General features: G+C 48.1%; 1 protein-coding gene and 1 long non-coding RNA gene across 6 annotated transcripts in view; one reads left to right on the top strand and one right to left on the bottom strand.

Moving 5' to 3' along the window:
• The window catches only part of LOC121535373 (E3 ubiquitin-protein ligase mib1-like), a 117,634-nt gene that overhangs the window by 32,165 nt on the left and 66,770 nt on the right, over positions 1–18,699 (top strand). For all 5 annotated transcript variants that reach the window (XM_045205969.1, XM_045205967.1, XM_045205968.1 and 2 more), the window contains exons 10-12: positions 4,392–4,499; positions 4,969–5,166; positions 5,466–5,617. In XM_045205969.1, coding sequence (XP_045061904.1) covers positions 4,392–4,499; positions 4,969–5,166; positions 5,466–5,617 — 458 coding nt within the window. The remainder of the gene's footprint in view (positions 1–4,391; positions 4,500–4,968; positions 5,167–5,465; positions 5,618–18,699) is intronic.
• On the bottom strand, positions 8,598–18,516 carry LOC123481549. The gene is made up of 2 exons (XR_006657188.1): positions 18,404–18,516; positions 8,598–9,765 (listed from the first exon to the last, which is right to left on the bottom strand). It is a non-coding gene; the product is annotated as an uncharacterized LOC123481549 (long non-coding RNA).

Here is an 18,699-nt window from a genome sequence, read left to right as displayed (position 1 = left end):
CCACTCCTCTTTCTATTCTGGTTAGAGCCAGTTTGCACTGTTCTGCGAAGGGAGTAGTACACAGCATTGTACGAGATCTTCAGTTTCTTGGCAATTTCTCGCATGGTATAGCCTTCATTTCTCAGAACAAGAATAGACTGATGAGTTTCAGAAGAAAGTTATGTGTTTCTGGCCATATTGATCCTGTAATAGAACCCACAATTGCTGATGCTCCAGATACTCAACTAGTCTCAAGAAGGTCAGTTTTATTTCTGCTTTAATCAGCACAACAGTTTTCAGCTGTGCTAACATAATTGCAAAAGGGTTTTCTAATGATCAATTAGCCTTTTTTAAATGATAAACTTGGATTAGCAAACACAACGTGCCATTGGAACACAGGACTGATGGTTGCTGATAATGGGCCTCTGTATGCCTATGTAGATATTCCATAAAAAATCAGCCGTTTCCAGCTACAATAGCCATTTACAGCATTAACAATGTCTACACTGTATTTCTGATCAATTTGATGTTATTTTAATGGACAAAACATTTGCTTTTCTTTAGAAAACAAGGTCATTTCTAAGTGATCCCAAACTTTTTAACGGGTGTGTGTATGTATGTATGTATGTATGTATGTATGTATGTATGTATGTATGTATGTATGTATGTATGTATGTATGTATGTATGTATGTATGTATGTATGTATGTATGTATGTATGTATGTATGTATGTATGTATGTATGTATGTAATATTGTGCCTTGCAAAAGTATTCATCCCCTTGGCGTTTTTCCTCTTTTGTTGCATTACAAACTGTAATTTTAAATTTGATTTTTATTTGGATTTCATGTAATGGACATACACAAAGTAGTCCAAATTGGTGAAGAGGAATGAAAAAAATAACTTGTTTCAAAAAAATTCTAAATAATAAATAACGGAAAAGTGGTGCGTGCATATGTATTCACCCCCTTTGCTATGAAGCTCCTAAAATAAGATCTGGTGCAACCAATTACCTTCAGAAGTCACATAATTAGTTAAATAAAGTCTACCGCTGTGCAATCTTAGTGTCACATGATCTCAGTATATATACACCTGTTCTGAAAGGCCCCAGAGTCTGCAACAACACTAAGCAAAGGGGCACCACCAAGCAAGCGGCACCATGAAGACCAAGGAGCTCTCCGAACAGGTCAGGGACAAAGTTGTGGAGAAGTACAGATCAGGGTTGGGTTATAAAAAAAAATATCCGAAACTTTGAACATCCCACGAAGCACCATTTTAAATCCATTATTAAAAAATTGAAAGAATATGGCACCACAACAAACCTGCCAAGAGAGGGCCGCCCACCAAAACTCATGGAGGGCATTAATCATTGAGGCAACAAAGACACCAAAGATGACCCTACTATAGCTCCGTTGGTAGAGCATGAGGTTGTGGGTTCTATTCCCACAGGTGGCCAGTATGAAAAATGTATGCACTCACTAACTGTAAGTCGCTCTGGAGAAGAGCGTCTGCTAAATGACTAAAATGTAAAAAATGACCCCGAAGGAGCTGCAAAGCTCCACAGCGGAGATTGGCGTATCTGTCCATTGGACCACTTGAAGCCGTACACTCCACAGAGCTGGGCTTTACAGAAGAGTGGCCAGAAAAAAGCCATTGCTTAAAGAAAAAAATAAGCAAACACGTTTGGTGTTCACCAAAAGGCATGTGGGAGACTCCACAAACATATTGAAGAAGGTACTCTGGTCAGATGAGACTAAAATTGAGCTTTTTGGCCATCAAGGAAAATGGTATGTCTGGCGCAAACCCAACACCTCTCATCACCCCGAGAACACCATCCCCACAGTGAAGCATGGTGGTGACAGCATCATGCTGTGGGATGTTTTTCATCGGCAGGGACTGGGAAACTGGTCAGAATTGAAGGAATGATGGATGGTGCTAAATACAGGGAAATTCTTGCGGGAAACCTGCTTGTCTTCCAGAGATTTGAGACTGGAATGGAGGTTCACCTTCTAGCAGGACAATGACCCTAAGCATACTGCTAAAGCAACACTCGAGTGGTTTAAGGGGAAACATTTAAATGTCTTGGAATGGCCTAGTCAAAGCACAGACCTCAATCCAATTTAGAATCTGTGGTATGACTTAAAGATTGCTGTACACCAGCAGAACCTATCCAACTTGAAGGAGCTGGAGCAGTTTTGCCTTGAAGAATGGGCAAAAATGCCAGTGGCTAGAAGTGCCAAGCTTAATTTGTACAAAAGGTGGCTCTACAAAGTATTAACTTTTGGGGGGTGAATAGTTATGCAAGCTCTAGTTTTCTGTTTTTTTGTCTTCTTTCTTGTTTGTTTCACCCCAAAAAATATTTTGCATCTTCAAAGTGGTAGGCATGTTATGTAAATCAAATGATACAAGCCCCCCCAAAATCTATTTTTATTCCAGGTTGTAAGGCAACAAAATAGGAAAAATGCCGTGGGGTGGGTGAATACTTTCGCAAGCCACTGTGTATATGTATGTTGTTTTTGTTTACTTTTTAACTATCTTTCTCCCCAATTTCGTGATATCCAATTGGTAGTTAGTCTTGTCCCATTGCTGCAACTCCCGTAGGGACTCGGGAGAGGCGAAGGTCGAGAGGCATGCGTCCTCCGACACACGACCCTGCCAAGCCACACTGCTTCTTGACACACTGCTCGCTTAACCCAGAAGCCAACCGCACCAATGTGTCGGACGAAACACCGTACAACTGGCGACCGTGTCAGCGTGCATGCGCACGGCCCGCCACCGGAGTCGCTAGAGCGCGATGGGACAAGGACATCCTTGCTGGCCAAACCCTCCCCTAACCCGGACGAGGCTGGGCCAATTGTGCGCCGCCTCATTGATCTCCCGGTCGCGGCCGGCTGCGACACAGCCCGGGATCGAACCCGGATCTGTAGTGAAGCCTCAAGCACTGAGATGCAGTGCCTTAGACTGCTGCGCCACTCGGGAGGCCCCCGGGCAGGTGTTATTACACGTGGTCTGCGGTTGTGAGGCCTGTTAGACGTACTGCCAAATTCTCTAAAATGACGTTGTAGGCGGGTTATGGTAGAGAAATTAACATTCAATGCTCTGCTGACAGCTCTGGTGGACATTCTTGCAGTCAGCATGCCAATTGTGTGCTCCCTCAAAATTGAGACATCTGTGACATTGTGTTGTGACTGCAGGTATTTACTTAAATAATAGCAACAAATATTACGTTTTGAAAAATTTCAAATCGTTTTGATGGTATTGAAAAACCATTCCTTGGCTATTTCCAAATACCCCAGTATACAATATACCATCCAAGCCTAGTGAATATACCCCATGTATGGTCTAGGGCCAATTTTCCACAGGACTAGGAAAATTCTGCAGCCTAGTTATAAGTTATAGGTGAGGCACAGAGTGGTCAGGTGGTCACAGAGTGGTCCTGGTCAGGTGGTCACAGTCAGGAATAACTCCTGTCCCTAGTGGTGATGCTTGTCCTTCCATCAACCAGGCCAACAACCTGCCCCTAAGGGGAGCTGTCTGCACTCTCTTATTTCCTTATAGAGCGGCTTAGAATAGAGAGTAGAGCGTCTTAGCCTCCCTCCCCTCATTGTAAGCTTTCTGCAGCATTGTCTCAGCGACTGTGTGAGCGCAAGTGTGCGCGTGTGTCAGTGCGGTGAGGGCTGGCCAGGTGCCCCGGTGCCTTTCAGTGGAGTTATTGCGTAAAGGCCCAGTGCAGTCAAACTTGATTTTCTTGTTATTTATATATATTTCCACATTCTGATATTGGAATAATACTGTGAAATTGTGACGATGATGATCATGCCCTTTTAGTTGAAGAGCTGTTTGAAAAGACCGCCTGATATTTCAGCTTGTTTTGCATTGGTGGAGTTTTGGCCCACCTCGTGGTACAAGTTAATAGACCAATAACAGAGAGTTTCAAACCTCTCTGGCAATAACAGCTACATTTCAGGTTACATATCCCTCCCATTAGGCTCCTCCATTTAGGCCCCTCACTCAGACCGCTCCCAGACAGACCTAGCATAATTCTTGCTTGAGAAATCTCTTTGCCAAGAAGCTATTTTTGTTTCTTTTTTACAATTTTAATTTAAAACAATCACAGTAAGGTACTTAGTTGTTACCCAGAAATGATTTGATATTTAGATAAAAACTGCTGCATTGGACCTTTTTAAAGCACAGTCAGCTGGGCCAAGTGATCCTCCCGCCAGGACAAGAGACGTTCTGTGACTCCCAAAGGACCACACATTAATATTTATGCCCCAAGTATTGGAGTACCGCAGTTGGCAATGAAACAAACACACACACACACCACTCTTGTGTGTGCAGGTAATGAGGCAGTGCACTGGATGAACTCAAAATACAAGAACACACTGACAGTGCTACATTGTGTGTTTGTAGGTGAACGGGCAGTGTGCTGGACACACAGCCATGCAGGCGGCCAGTCAGAACGGTCACGTGGACGTCCTCAAGCTGCTGCTGAAACACAACGTGGACCTGGAGGCTGAGGTTTGTACATCCAACAGTCCCTCCTCAATACTAACATCTATACTGTAGCCCTCACTATAGTCCCTTTTCAATACTTATATATTTAAACCCTCCCCAATACCAAGGTCAATAGTGCGAGGACTGATATCCCTAGACACTTTATCAGGGCTGTTCAATTCCAGTCCTGGAGGGCGAAATGCTTCTTTCTTTGCTTCTTCTACCTGGCAGTTAATTACACTCTGGTGTCCCAGGTCTGAATTAGTCCCTTATTAGGAGAGGATGAACACCAGAAGTGTTTCCAGGATCGACATTGAACAGCCGTGCTCTAGTGAAACCAATTCCTCTATTTCTTTCATACCCAGTCTATCTATACAGGTCTCAATTCATACTCTTAAAAAGCTGACTGTCAGTCGTAGTTGGATGCTCACTGTGGTGTAAACAGTGGAGACATTGGGTCAGTGTGTCAGTCTGTATATAATATCCCTCCCAGGACAAGGATGGAGACCGGGCGGTGCACCACGCATCCTTCGGAGACGAGGGCTCTGTGATCGAGGTGCTGCAGAGGGGCGGGGCCGACCTGAACGCCAGGAACAAGCGCAGACAGACCCCCCTGCACATCGCTGTCAACAAGGGCCATCTGCAGGTGGTCAAGACCCTGCTGGACTTTGGCTGCCACCCCAGCCTCCAGGTAACCACTATGAACACATGCACACACACCAAACACACACACCTCCATTTCACACGTGAATAATGCACACATGTGAATAATACACACTTGTATATTTTGTGAAACAGGACAAATACAATATAAGCATCGATTCTAACCCAAACATTTTGGTGGCTCTGCAATCAAGGGTTTAGGTGAAATGTATTTGTCTCCTTCACATAACCAGTATAGGCCTATATTGTTAGTGATAGCATTTTGATTTGATAATGGTGGTTCCTGCTTGAAGTTGTGGTGACTGTATGTATGTCACCCCCCTACAGGACTCCGAGGGAGACACGCCCCTGCATGATGCCATCAGTAAGAAGAGGGACGACATGCTGTCTGTGCTGCTGGAGGCGGGAGCTGACGTCACCATCACCAACAACAATGGATTCAACGCCCTACACCACGCCGCCCTGCGAGGGAACCCCAGGTACGACCCTGATAATCACCTGACCCTAACTGCCAAGCCAGGGCTAGTGATGAAAAAGATAGAAAAACTTTATTCTTCACACAATGTGGAAATCTGCCTTTGGCGTCACAGGAAACTGGCCTCCATACAGTTAGACTTGTGGTTTGCAAAGTTGAAGATGTGTTTCAAACAGGTTTTATTTTCATTGAGTACAAATTAACAAATTGAATGGTACTGCTGGTAAATGGCTTATGACCACACTTAACTCTTATTGCTTTTGCGGTTGATGAGTTTGTTTCTTTCTGTGCTAGGCTAGCCTACATCCTAAACTATATCCTAGCCTACGTCCTAACCTACATCCTAGTCTACAGCGTACATCCAAGCCTATAGCCTACATCCTAGCCTACAGCCTAATGTCTAGCCTGCATCCTAGCCTGCATCCTAGCCTACATCCTAGCCTACATCCTATCCTACATCCAAGCCTATAGCCTGCATCCTAACCTACAGCCTAGCCTACAGCCTACATCCTAGTCTGCAGCCTAGCCTACATCCTAACCTACATCCTATCCTACATCCAACCCTATAGCCTACAGCCTACATCCTAGTCTGCAGCCTAGCCTACATCCTAGCCTGCATCCTAGCCTACATCCTAGCCTACAGCCTACATCCTAGCCTGCAGCCTACATCCTAGCCTGCAGCCTACATCCTAGCCTGCAGCCTACATCAGTACAGTCTCAGTCGGTGTCCTCATCCTTGGCCACAGCTATTTCTAACTCCACCTGGTTGCTGCTGCTCCACTCTAGCGATGGGCTATTCTCGTCTCTCATACATACATGAGACACACATTAAGGCTGGTAGCTTAGAGAGAATATAGTACACCGATCAGTTGGAAAATCCTGGGGTTATAGAGGCCACTGTCTCTCTAGACTGTAGTAGTTTACGACACACACACCCACATTAGCAGCTGCCTTTATGGCTGGACTGTAGTTCTGGCTCGTGTTGTGGTGTTGTCGGGTCAGAGCCCGCTAGGGGACATTAGTATCATTCCCCTTAGCTGACACGCATTCTATTGGCACAAGGAAAGAGGGAATTGGGGTCAGAGGGCTCTGGAGCACCTGCTATTTCAGCCAGCCCGGCCCGGCCTGGTCCACTGGCAGTGGCACGCACAGGTGGCTGCAGCAGCAGCATAGTGGAATAACACTGTAACACCCCTCAGTCTTCCTCGCTGCTCTATGGCACTGCCTGCCACTGATTTATAGCCAGTTTGAACAATAATCTGGATTGCAATTCGCTTGCCTTGCTGTGCCGACCTGACTGTTTATTACTGTACAATCCTAGTGGCCTCAGTCAGAGATGCATTGAAGTCTTTTGTAATAATAATAATATGCCATTTAGCAGACGCTTTTATCCAAAGCGACATACAGTCATGCGTGCATACATTTTTGTGTATGGGTGGTCCCGGGGATCGAACCCACTACCCTGGCGTTACAAGCGCCGTGCTCTACCAGCTGAGCTACAGAGGACCACATAATGTCATCATAATGCAGTGATTTCCCCAGTTAATGGCATCAAAAGCTTTTAATTATTTTAAAATAATTGTTGGCCTATTTACTGTATAGGAAATTTGCTTTAAAACGTAAACATTTTCTATCAGGGATTGTCAGCGTAGAATGCAGGAAATTAGCTTTAAAACTGCACAACTTTATCTCCGCCACATGGCAAAATGTGTAGAATTGTGGGGAATTAGCTTTAAAACAGCAACATTTTCTCGCTGAGGCCAAGAGGAGAGACTCTAACATTTTGAGTCTGCAACCGCACCATTTGCACGCCCATGACCACGTCCCCGCCACGCCCACCACCTAAGCCCCATTTTATTTTATTTTTTAAACCTGGTACTGTACATTGCATTCCCTCCATCACTGTTGGAGCTAGGAACACAAGCATTTCGCTACTCCCGCAATAACATCTTCTAAATGTATGTATGTGACCAATAAAATTTGATTTGTTCATCAGTGTGCAACAGTGAGAATCATCCGTCTCATATTGACTGTACAGTAAAGATGAAAAGTGTTGGAGTCAGAATTTATTGCAGGCCATGGCCCGTGTTGATGTCACGTGCTGCCTTGCTTTCCACCGGCACTATGTCCCCCCCGCCTTTAGAGAGAACTCTGTCCCCCCCCCCGCCTTTAGAGAGAACTCTGTCCCCCCCCCGCCTTTAGAGAGAACTCTGCCCCCCCCGCCTTTAGAGAGAACTCTGTCCCCCCCGCCTTTAGAGAGAACTCTGTCCCCCCCCGCCTTTAGAGAGAACTCTGTCCCCCCCGCCTTTAGAGAGAACTCTGTCCCCCCGCCTTTAGAGAGAACTCTGTCCCCCCCGCCTTTAGAGAGAACTCTGTCCCCCCTGCCTTTAGAGAGAACTCTGTCCCCCCCGCCTTTAGAGAGAACTCTGTCCCCCCCGCCTTTAGAGAGAACTCTGTCCCCCCGCCTTTAGAGAGAACTCTGTCCCCCCGCTTTTAGAGAGAACTCTGTCCCCCCGCCTTTAGAGAGAACTCTCTCCCCCCGCCTTTAGAGAGAACTCTGTCCCCCCCGCCTTTAGAGAGAACTCGGCCCCCCCCGCCTTCAGAGAAAGGTATGTCACCCTCTTCAATCTAGCCATTTACTTTTATTTCACACTCAAGCTCCTCCGCAATATTGCAGAGAGAGGGAGATAGACTCAAGTCTTAAACCCCTTAAATGACGTCTCCCTGGTTTGGAGGGAAATTACTTATTTTAGTGGTGTTTTAGTTGTGTGTCCCCATCGAGTGCTTGGGACAGGGAGTAGGTTCTGACTGCTGTAGTGAGTCGTATTCCTGAAAGGCACCCTAGGCGGTTGTCAGGAAGACAGAGTTTAGTGGCAGTCAGTGCCGCAGCCAAAATGAAAGGCCTTTCCCTCTAAATGGTACAACACGACTCAAGCTTCTCTTCAGGCTATTTATGTTCAGGTATGGATGAAAACTGCCTGTCACATGATTTTCTTGTTTTATTGATTGTACACAAATATAAATTGCAAGTCTTGTGCATCATCTGGGATCAAATAACCACTCTGACAATCCCTCCATATACAGTAAATAGGCGACCCCTCAGCCATATGATCTGCAGTGTTGTCTTGTCTCTTGCAGTGAGCTTAAGACATCAGATAGTAGGCACGGCAGCCACACTGATCAGAGGCCCTGGTGTGTGTGTGAGATGGGGTTGTGTGTGGTAGGGCCCTCCAGGGGTAAAAGTTGTTGAGGATGAAGGGGGAAACAGAGGAGGATCTGGGGTGGCAGATGATTCTGGCTGTGTGTGTGTGGTGTGGGGAGTGGAATCCCAAACACCAGCAGGGGCGCCTGCTAATGTGGGAGCTAAACTATACATCACCTCTATGCTTACTCACAAACACTGCGTCAGGGTTTTGTACGTTCTTGTCTGTGTGTGTGTGTGTGAGAGATGGAAAAAGAGAGCGAAGGATTAACATCGATGAAGAGAGAGGAAGAGAGAGGTAGATTGAAAGGATATTGAAATGGTAGTGTCTCCATATAAAGCAGCAGGCTTTGTGAGTCAGTTATTGCATCTTCTTCAGTTAGTGTATAATTTAGGCTACTTGGTAAATAAATTAAACCATTAAATTGTGAATTGAGGGTTAAGCTTGCATATTTTCTTGGTCGTATGTACGTACTGTGTGAGTGTGTTGTGTATGTCTACATGTTTGTTTAATGCAGCTTCTGGCTCTGATGGGGGACTGGTTCCTCTCAGCAGCTCTGGCTCTGATGGGGGACTGGTTCCTCTCAGCAGCTCTGGCTCTGATGGGGGACTGGCTCCTCTCAGCAGCTCTGGCTCTGATGGGGGACTGGTTCCTCTCAGCAGCTCTGGCTCTGATGGGGGACTGGTTCCTCTCAGCAGCTCTGGCTCTGATGGGGGACTGGTTCCTCTCAGCAGCTCTGGCTCTGATGGGGGACTGGTTCCTCTCAGCAGCTCTGGCTCTGATGGGGGACTGGTTCCTCTCAGCAGCTCTGGCTCTGATGGGGGACTGGTTCCTCTCAGCAGCTCTGGCTCTGATGGGGGACTGGTTCCTCTCAGCAGCTCTGGCTCTGATGGGGGACTGGCTCCTCTCAGCAGCTCTGTCTGGCTGGAAGGCGCTAGCTTCTACAGCACTGTAAACAATACAAATAATAGCCTGTGACTCATAAACAGTACAATACGGTACGGGGATCCAAACAGAGAAGGCCCTGCAGTGGCAGACCAGACTGCACCGCCACCTTTTTACACTCCTCTCACCCCTTTAATACAGTTTTCAACATCCCCTTTAAGACAGCTCTAAACATCCCCTTTAACGCTACAGTGTGCGATCTGTTCAATGGTCAAGTGGCAGGGACCCGGTTTTGTTGTTTTTCAAATAGCAGAATCTATCTTTAACCCACCAACAAACGGTATAGTAGACACCCTGTATAGTAGTAGTAATTACTTCACCTGCTGGGTTACCAGGCGCACGCACCATTGTGAAAAACAGCCATCAAGGAATCCTCTAGCTAATGTATGGTTCACTCTGCCAGAACTAATAGAGACTAGAGGGAGGAGAAGTGTTGTAACAGGGGTTGTAATTACTGAGAACATAGTGTTACGGGGGCCTGTATAGAAGACTACTGTGAAATGGTTGTGTTGGATGTTTATTTGGTTTCTGGGATGGCTGCTGCTGCAGGGCAGACATTTCTGGAATAAGAGTGAGGGTTTTACCGCCCTGCCCTGACTGAGTCTTGATGATCATCCAGGGGCTTTTTGGCTAACGTTTTGGACGACATGGGTCCCATTTAATGCCTGACGAAAACCAAACACTGCATTCCACAGTAAGAACCTCATACCAACGGTCAAGCATGTTGATGGTTTGGGGATGCTTTGTTGCCTCAGGACCTGGACGACTTGCCTTAATAGAAGGAACCTTGAATTGCTCTGTATCAGAGAATTCTACAGGAGAATGTCAGACCATCAGTCTGTGAGCTGAAGCACAGCTGGGTCATGCAGCAAGACGATGATCCCAAACACACAATCAAGTCTACATGAAAATGGCTGAAAAGCAACACATTTGAAGTTTTGGAATGGCCTAGTCAAAGTCCAAACTTAATCCCAATTGAGATGTTGTGGCAGGACTTGAAACAAGCAGTTCATGCTTTAAAAAAAAAAAAAGCCAAAATTCCTCCACAGCGATGTGAGAGACTGATCAACAACTACAGGAAGCATTTGGTTGCTGTCATTGCAGCTAAAGATGGCACAACCAGTTGAGTGTAAAGGGGCAATTACTTTTTCACACAGGGGAATTGGGTGTTGCATAACTTTGTTAATTAAATAAAATAAGTATTCAATTTATTTTATTTGTCAACTCTGATTCCCTTTATCTAATAGGGTTTGGTTGAAGATCTCATAATATTCCGTATACAAAATATGCAAAAATAGAGAAAATCAGAAAGGGAGCAAATACTTTTTCACGGCACTGTATATACGGTATACCGCCCAAGTCTAGTGCCTTACTACCAGACTAGGTTACTAGTAGGCCTTGTTCAAGGAAAAAGGATAACTTTCAATTCATTTAATCTTTATAGGCCTTGATAGACAATTGACAGACCGTTGCAGCTGAAAACTTGACCATATTTTTTTATACAAGCTAATCAAACAATTGACTTGTGGTTATAATAGTATACTACATTAGCACAGTTGTTATAACCCCTCAATTACACCTGCAACCCTTCAGGTTCTTGATAAGCTTGTATTTTAAACACCATGTCCCTTTTTAGATCACCGTTTCAACCAGATGTTGGCTCATTTGAGTCATTTATATCGCTGTATTTAGGGTGTGTGTAGTCACAGCTAGAGTACAGGTCAGATTGGCATTAAGCATGAGACAAATTGGGAATGGGAAGTGTGATGCAATGCTGTATAAGAAAGAGGGAGAGAGGGAGAGTGAGAGAGTGTGGGAGAGAGGGAGAGGGAGAGAGTGTGGGAGAGAGGGAGAGGGAGAGAGTGTGGGAGAGAGGGAGGGGGAAAGATGCAGCGAGAAGGGGGTTTGGTTTGATCTGCCTGCATGTACTGCGGCAGCGTGTGTTTGTGTGTGCGTGTGGTGTGTGTTTGTGTGTTTGTGTGTGCATGTGGTGTGCGTGTGTTTGTGTGTGTGCGTGTGTTTGTGTGTGCGTGTGGTGTGTGTCAGTCTGCGAGGGGTCTGCGCCTTGTGATTTGTGTGTTCAGCTCCCATCCTCTGGAGCATCTGGCCTCATCTCTCACTACCTCGCACGCACACACACAAGGTTGCTTCACACTGTGTGTGGTAGTTATTCTACTAATCCCCTCACCCTTTCGCTCTCTTTAAAACGTTCCCTTAGATCTACACTTTCAAACCATTTTATGTGGCCCGACTGTGCTGCGTTGGCTTGCCTCCCCACATCTCAACCCCTCGACACTGTAATTGTCTGTTATATCACCCTGTGCTAGTCAGTTGGAGGAGTTAGTTGTCGCGTGGCCCCTGGGCTGTTGCTGCTGCATTCTTTACACAGCCATGTGAGTGAGCTCAGCTCAGCGCCGAACGGTGTGTGTGTGTCTGAAGTGCACTGCATATGTCCCCTGCTATTTTTAAAACAGCCGTTGAGTCGCGTATCTGGTTGGAATATCAATGTTGTGTGTATATATGCATTCTAAGGCAACTGAACAGTTGAGTCAGAGTCCGGGAGAAAGGGACACTACACTGTTTTTGTTGAATCTATGTTGGGTTCCTTTTTATTAGTCAAGAGCGACAGTTTTAGCAGCAATGAAACATGACAGTCGATCAATAACCACTTACTGAAGATGAAGAGTGTGAACGACGTGTCTTTAAGTCACCAAGGTACCGCGCTACAGCTTATCATTGGCACTGATATCATCCAGTCAGTCAGAACATTGTAGAAGAGAGAGAAGCTCCAGTAGGATGGTATGTAGTCATCAAAGCATAGCTACAGCTGGTTGAAGGGGACCAAATCCATTCAAGAGGTGATTTGGTTCCTTTTTACCAGCTTTAGCAAAGCATTGGGGGTTCACTGTGTCAGGGTCAAGGACTGGAGTGGAGACGACCCAGATGGAACAAGCTGGAAACATGAACATACAATACAATGGAACTGGGAAGTGTGCGGTGTGCTCTTTCGCTCTCTCTTTCACCCACCACAGCCATTGTTGACTAACCCCCCCCCATCTCCCCCATGCTCTGCCCTCCAGCCAGTCTATTTATCCTCATTGCCATTTTTTACTTGCGTTTCCAACCTCTCTCTGACTGAGTGAGAAAAATGGTTCCCTAAGAAAAGGATAATAATCTGTCTAGGTGCACTTGAGTCAAATGTCCCAGAGTCATGTAGCAATTACAGCCTGTGACGGATGGGACCGTGTGTGTGTACCAGGTACCTGAAACATCTCCGCAGTCCGCCTCACATACTCCTAATACAGCACTCACGGGGGCACTCGTTTGGCCCAGTCATTCAGATCAGTCATAGACTGATTAAAATAGTATCAATATAAATGATGGCCAGATATAAATGATGACTGTCATTTAATTTGTATTATACATTGTGTTGTCTTTCCAATTTTCTGAACAGTTTTGATGTGAATAGGTTATTCTGAGTACACTTAAGAGCCACTTTCTCAAAGAGCAGAGCAGCATCTGAGGGACAGATCGAGAGGGAGATATAGAGAGCAAGAGGGAGAGAGAGGTAGAGTTCAGTACAGGGGCAGGTCGATATGGCACAGGAGAGAGGCTATTTGCAATACGCGCGCACACACACCAGTCGATTTAGATGGTTGGGCGGGTGGCGGCCAGCTGCACCATCCTGTCCACTGTCCATAAGAGGGCAAATGCAGGGGGGCGACGGGCAGACAGACAGACAGGCAGGCACTGAGTATTTGATAATGTCAGCATCTGCTGTGTGGTGTCAGTCAGGCAGCAGGTCACGGCCAGAGAGAGAAGGGAGGAGGAACTTGGAGAGAAAGCCATGCCCCAATAGGCAGTTAGTGAAATAGCTGCTCTAGGTCTTTACGGAGAGAGGAAGAGAAAGAGAGACTGATGGAGATGTGAAAGACTGAGCAAGGTTAGAGACTGACCATAAAAGGGACTAGGACACAGAGAGGGGGTAATGAAAGAGCAAGATGCGCATGTTGTAGCCTAAATCTTCTGTCCAGATGTCTCTTGAAGTGACATTTGAGCTTGATCCTTTTACCCTGCCGTCATTTAAGTTTTCTTCGTCATAAACCCGTCCTTTAAGCACTAATAGCATAGCTTAGCTTACCCTAAAGCATAACTGCACCCTGAGCTAGCGTGGACTTAATTGAAAAAGCATCGCAGGTCTGTCTGTCTGTCTTCAAGCCTACTTGCGTCTAAGAGGAGTTTATCAGCACAGAGAATCTGAGTGCCTCTACCACCAGTTTTATCTTCATGCATCAAATATGACTGCGCTGAGGTAAAAATAAAAAACCTGAATGTATTAAAAGGGGACAAGTGGGTTACAAATTCCATCTCTCTCTTTCTGAAGTCTAAACACTGGTGATTTTTTTTCCTCTCGTCTTGATGTCGCTGGAATGGCACTGGTGCAGATTGTTGAAGACCGCGTTAAGAATCATGCTTCTGCTCTACCTTTCATTCTCTCATGGATAGCAAATGGAATAAGTCTTCGCAGCACCATCCTCCTTAGCATATTAGTCAAACCACAATGTCATTGTGTTGTATTTCATTAGAATAGTCCCATCACAGATGTGTCCCAGAGGGAGCACTAGACTTTTCCATTGCTTGACTGCTCCGCTCTGCACTAGAATGGTCTGGTTTGAGCTGTGCTGCTGTTAGCAGACTTTGTGTTAGCACACCACTCAGTTCAGCTCCTCTACAACAACTTCCACAAGCCTTTGCTTTCCACTGCAGAAAAAAACCCAATGAATGCTTTCTTAGTTGGAATCAATTGGAATCAGCTGACAGGTCCGAAGCAGGCCCTGATCCTACATTGTCACTTTTCGATGGTCCTAAGCTGCACTGCCGTGCTGTGCAGCAAAGCATTTGGCAAGCATAGCAAACTGAACAATGAGGCCAGGAATCAGCAGAGCGGGGGGCAGGGCAGGGCAGAGGGGTGGGGGTATGTTGGGAGAGACTGGGCTAGTGCCATAGCTGGACAGGACACAACGTAGGGTAAACGCCACACCAGCCAAATGATATAGCACTGGGGCAGAGCCAGCCAGCAGCTTTTTAAACAACACATTTTTTTTGCCTGCCTCAATCTCTCTGGGCGCCTGCCTTTCTGATCTGCCTCCTTAGCAACTCTTCTGCTGGCCTTCCATCCCATTGGCCACTTTGATAAAGCAAAGATGGCAGCAGTTTGCCACAATTCACCTTCATTATTTTCCCGTCCCGAGCCGGGAGACCTTTAGAAAAGATTATAGTATTAATAGTTGAGCTCTCGCTGCCTCTCTCTCTCGCTCGCTGCCTCTCTCTCTCGCTTGCTGCCTCTCTCTCTCGCTCGCTGCCTCTCTCTCGCTTGCTGCCTCTCTCTCTCGCTCGCTGCCTCTCTCTCTCGCTCGCTGCCTCTCTCTCTCGCTCGCCGCCTCTCGCTCTCGCCGCCTATCTCTCGCCGCCTCTCTCTCGCTCTCTCTCTCTCCCGCCCCTCTCTCTCTCGCCGTCTCTCTCAATTCAATTTTAATTTAAGGGCTTTTATTGGCATGGGGAAACGTATGTTGACATTGCCAAAGCAAGTGAAGTAGATAGTAAACAAAAGTGAAATAAACAATAAATATTAACAGTAAACATTACACTCAGTAGTTTCAAAAGAATAGAGACATTTCAAATGTCATATTATTTATATATACTCTCTCGCCGCCTCTCTCTCTCTCTCTCGCCGCCTCTCTCGCCGCCTCTCTCTCTCTCTCGCCGCCTCTCTCTCTCTCTCTCGCCGCCTCTCTCTCGCTGCTCTCTCGCTCTCCTCGCCGCCTCTCTCTCGCGCCTCTCTCGCCGCTCTCTTCGCCCCCTCTCTAGCGCCTCTCTCTCGCTCTCTCTAGCCGCCTCTCTAGCCGCCTCTCTCAGCCGCCTCTCTCTAGCCGCCTCTCTAGCCGCCTCTCTAGCGCCTCTCTCTAGCCGCCTCTCCTCTCTCGCCCTCTCTCTCTCTCGCGCTCTCTCGCTCTCGCGCTCTCTCTCCCGCCTCCCGCTCTCTCTCGCCCTCTCGCCGCCTCTCTTCGCCCCTCTCTCTCGCGCGCCTCTCTCTCTCGCCGCCCCTGCCGCTCTCTCTGCCTCTCTGCGCTCTCCGCTGCCTCTCTAGCCGCTCTCTCTAGCGTCTCTCTAGCCGCCCCTCTCTGCCGCCCTCTCTCTAGCCGCCCTCTCTCTCTAGCCGCCCCTCTCTCTCTAGCCGCCCCTCTCTCTCTAGCCGCCCCTCTCTCTCTAGCCGCCCCTCTCTCTCTAGCCGCCCCTCTCTCTCTAGCCGCCCCTCTCTCTCTAGCCGCCCCTCTCTCTCTCTCGCCGCCTCTCTCTCTCTCTCGCCTCTCGCTGCTCTCTCGCCGCCTCTCTCTCTCTCGCTGCCCCTCTCGCCTCTCGCTCGCTGCTCTCTCGCTCGCTCTCTCTCGCTCTCGCGCTGCCCCTCTCTCTCTCTCGCGCTGCCTCTCTCGCTGCCTCTCTCTCTCTCGCGCTGCCTCTCTCTCTCTCTCGCGCTGCCTCTCTCTCTCTCGCGCCGCCTCTCTCTCTCTCGCGCTGCCTCTCTCTCGCGCTGCATCTCTCTCTTCTCTTCGCTGCATCTCTCTCTCTCTCTCTCGCGCCGCCCCTCTCTCTCTCGCCGCCTCTCTCTCTCTCGCGCTGCCCCTCTCTCGCTCTCGCGCTGCCCCTCTCGCGCTGCCTCTCTCGTGCTGCCCCTCTCTCTCTCTCGCGCTGCCCCTCTCTCTCTCTCGCGCTGCCTCTCTCGCTCTCGCGCTGCCTCTCTCTCTCCTCTCGCCCTGCCCCCTCTCTCTCTCTCGCTGCCTCTCTCTCTCTCTCGCGCTGCCTCTCTCTCTCGCTGCCTCTCTCTCTCTCTCTCGCGCTGCCTCTCTCTCTCTCGCGCTGCCTCTCTCGCGCGCCCCTCTCTCTCTCTCGCGCCGCCTCTCTCTCTCTCTCTCGCGCCGCCTCTCTCTCTCTCTCGCGCGCCTCTCTCTCTCTCTCTTCTCTCGCCCTCTCTCTCTCGCGCCGCCCCTCTCTCTCTCGCGCCGCCCCTCTCTCTCTCTCGCGCGCCTCTCTCTCTCTCGCCTCTCTCTCTCTGCTCTCGCTGCCTCTCTCTCTCTCTCGCCGCCTCTCTCTCTCTCTCTCTCTCTCGCCTCTCTCGCGCCTCTCTCTCTCTCGCTGCCTCTCTCGCTGCCCCTCTCTCTCTCTCGCGCTGCCTCTCTCTCTCTCTCGCTGCCTCTCTCTCTCGCCTCTCTCTCTCGCGCCGCCCTCTCTCTCTCTCTCTCGGCGCCCCCCTCTCTCTCGCGCGCCTCTCTCTCTCGCGCCGCCTTCTCTCTCTCTCGCGCTGCCTCTCTCTCTCTCGCGCTGCCTCTCTCGCTCTCGCGCTGCCTCTCTCTCTCTCTCTCGCGCTGCCTCTCTCTCTCTCTCGCGCTGCCTCTCTCTCTCGCGCTGCCCTCTCTCTCTCTCGCGCTGCCTCTCTCTCTCTCTCGCGCTGCATCTCTCTCTCTCTCTCGCGCCGCCCCTCTCTCTCTCTCGCGCCGCCCCTCTCTCTCTCTCGCGCCGCCCCTCTCTCTCTCTCGCGCCGCCCCTCTCTCTCTCTCTCGCCGCCCTCTCTCTCTCGCCGCCCCTCTCTCTCTCGCCGCCCCTCTCTCGCCGCCCCCCTCTCTCTCTCTCACTGCCTCTCTCTTGCGCTGCCGCTCTCTTTCTCTCTTGCGCTGCCGCTCTCTTTCTCTCTCTCCCTGCCTCTCTTCTCTCGCTTCTCTCTCTGCTGATCTGAAGTGGAGAGCTAAGTTGCAGCTGACTGTGATTCAGAAGGCCATAATGCAGTAAAACCCACTAATGATGTAAGGAGGCCCTGTCGTATGGCGATGTCACAGGGTGATTATTCCTCCTGAGTTTGTTGAGGTGATGGAACTAACTCATTCCTTCCTGACTAGAACCAACTCAATCCTTACTAACTCCAACTAACTCATTCCTAATAAATAGAACTAACTCATTCCTAACTGACTAGAACTAACTGACAGAACCAACTCCTTCTGTTACACAGGAGAGTAATACAAGCCAAGCACACTTAACCCAACATCTCGACTCTGGTAGACACCAGCTTAACAATTGTTTTGGGAAATATTATTATTGCTTTGTTAATAGTGTTTCTATCATATTACCAGTTAGTCAAGTCAGCCAGGTTGAGAAAGCAGCATTAACTATGTCCCTACAGCGGTTATATTGCTGCAGTGAGACTGCCCAGAAACAATATATCTAATGTATTAGCCCCTACACCACTTGCTCTCTCTCCACTCCGCCCGCTATTATCATTTACATCCTGGCATTGTTCACAATCATCTCCACACACAGAGACACAGATCGTCAAAAAACTGTGACTCTCATCAATCAAAAAACATTCCCTGTCGCCCTGCACCTCACCAAGAATACATACTTCTTTACATTCCATAGCTATCATATGTTCATATGGGTACATAAAGAAGTATATACACCAAGTAGGCAATCCCAGTGAATTCACAAGGTCGTACGGAGCAGGTAGTAGTAGTAGTAGTAGTAGTAGTAGTAGTAGTAGTAGTAGTAGTAGTAGTAGTAGTAGCAGCACAGAAAAGTAACATTTCTTTCCTCACCGTTTTCCCCTTAAGAATGCAGTGACAGTCTGCACCGTAAGGTGATTTTGAGCGTGATTTCAGTTCGGATCAACACTCAAAGCCACGTTCCTTTAGCCGCCCAGTGAAGTTAAACTGCCCCCCAAGTTAAACTGCCCCCCAAACCACAGTAGTGGGCTTGTTCCTGGTTGGTAAAGCGTCCTTGGTAGGTGGTTAGCCTCTGTGCATCTGGTCTTGTATAAGGCTTAATCCTACTGTCCTCTGAATAGGGGTGCATTATGAAGCTACGTAGACTACACACAGTACACAGTTACACA

The sequence above is a fragment of the Coregonus clupeaformis genome, chromosome 21 (assembly GCF_020615455.1).
Source record: "Coregonus clupeaformis isolate EN_2021a chromosome 21, ASM2061545v1, whole genome shotgun sequence".
Lineage (NCBI taxonomy): Eukaryota > Metazoa > Chordata > Actinopteri > Salmoniformes > Salmonidae > Coregonus > Coregonus clupeaformis.
This window is presented reverse-complemented; position numbering and strand designations above follow the sequence as displayed.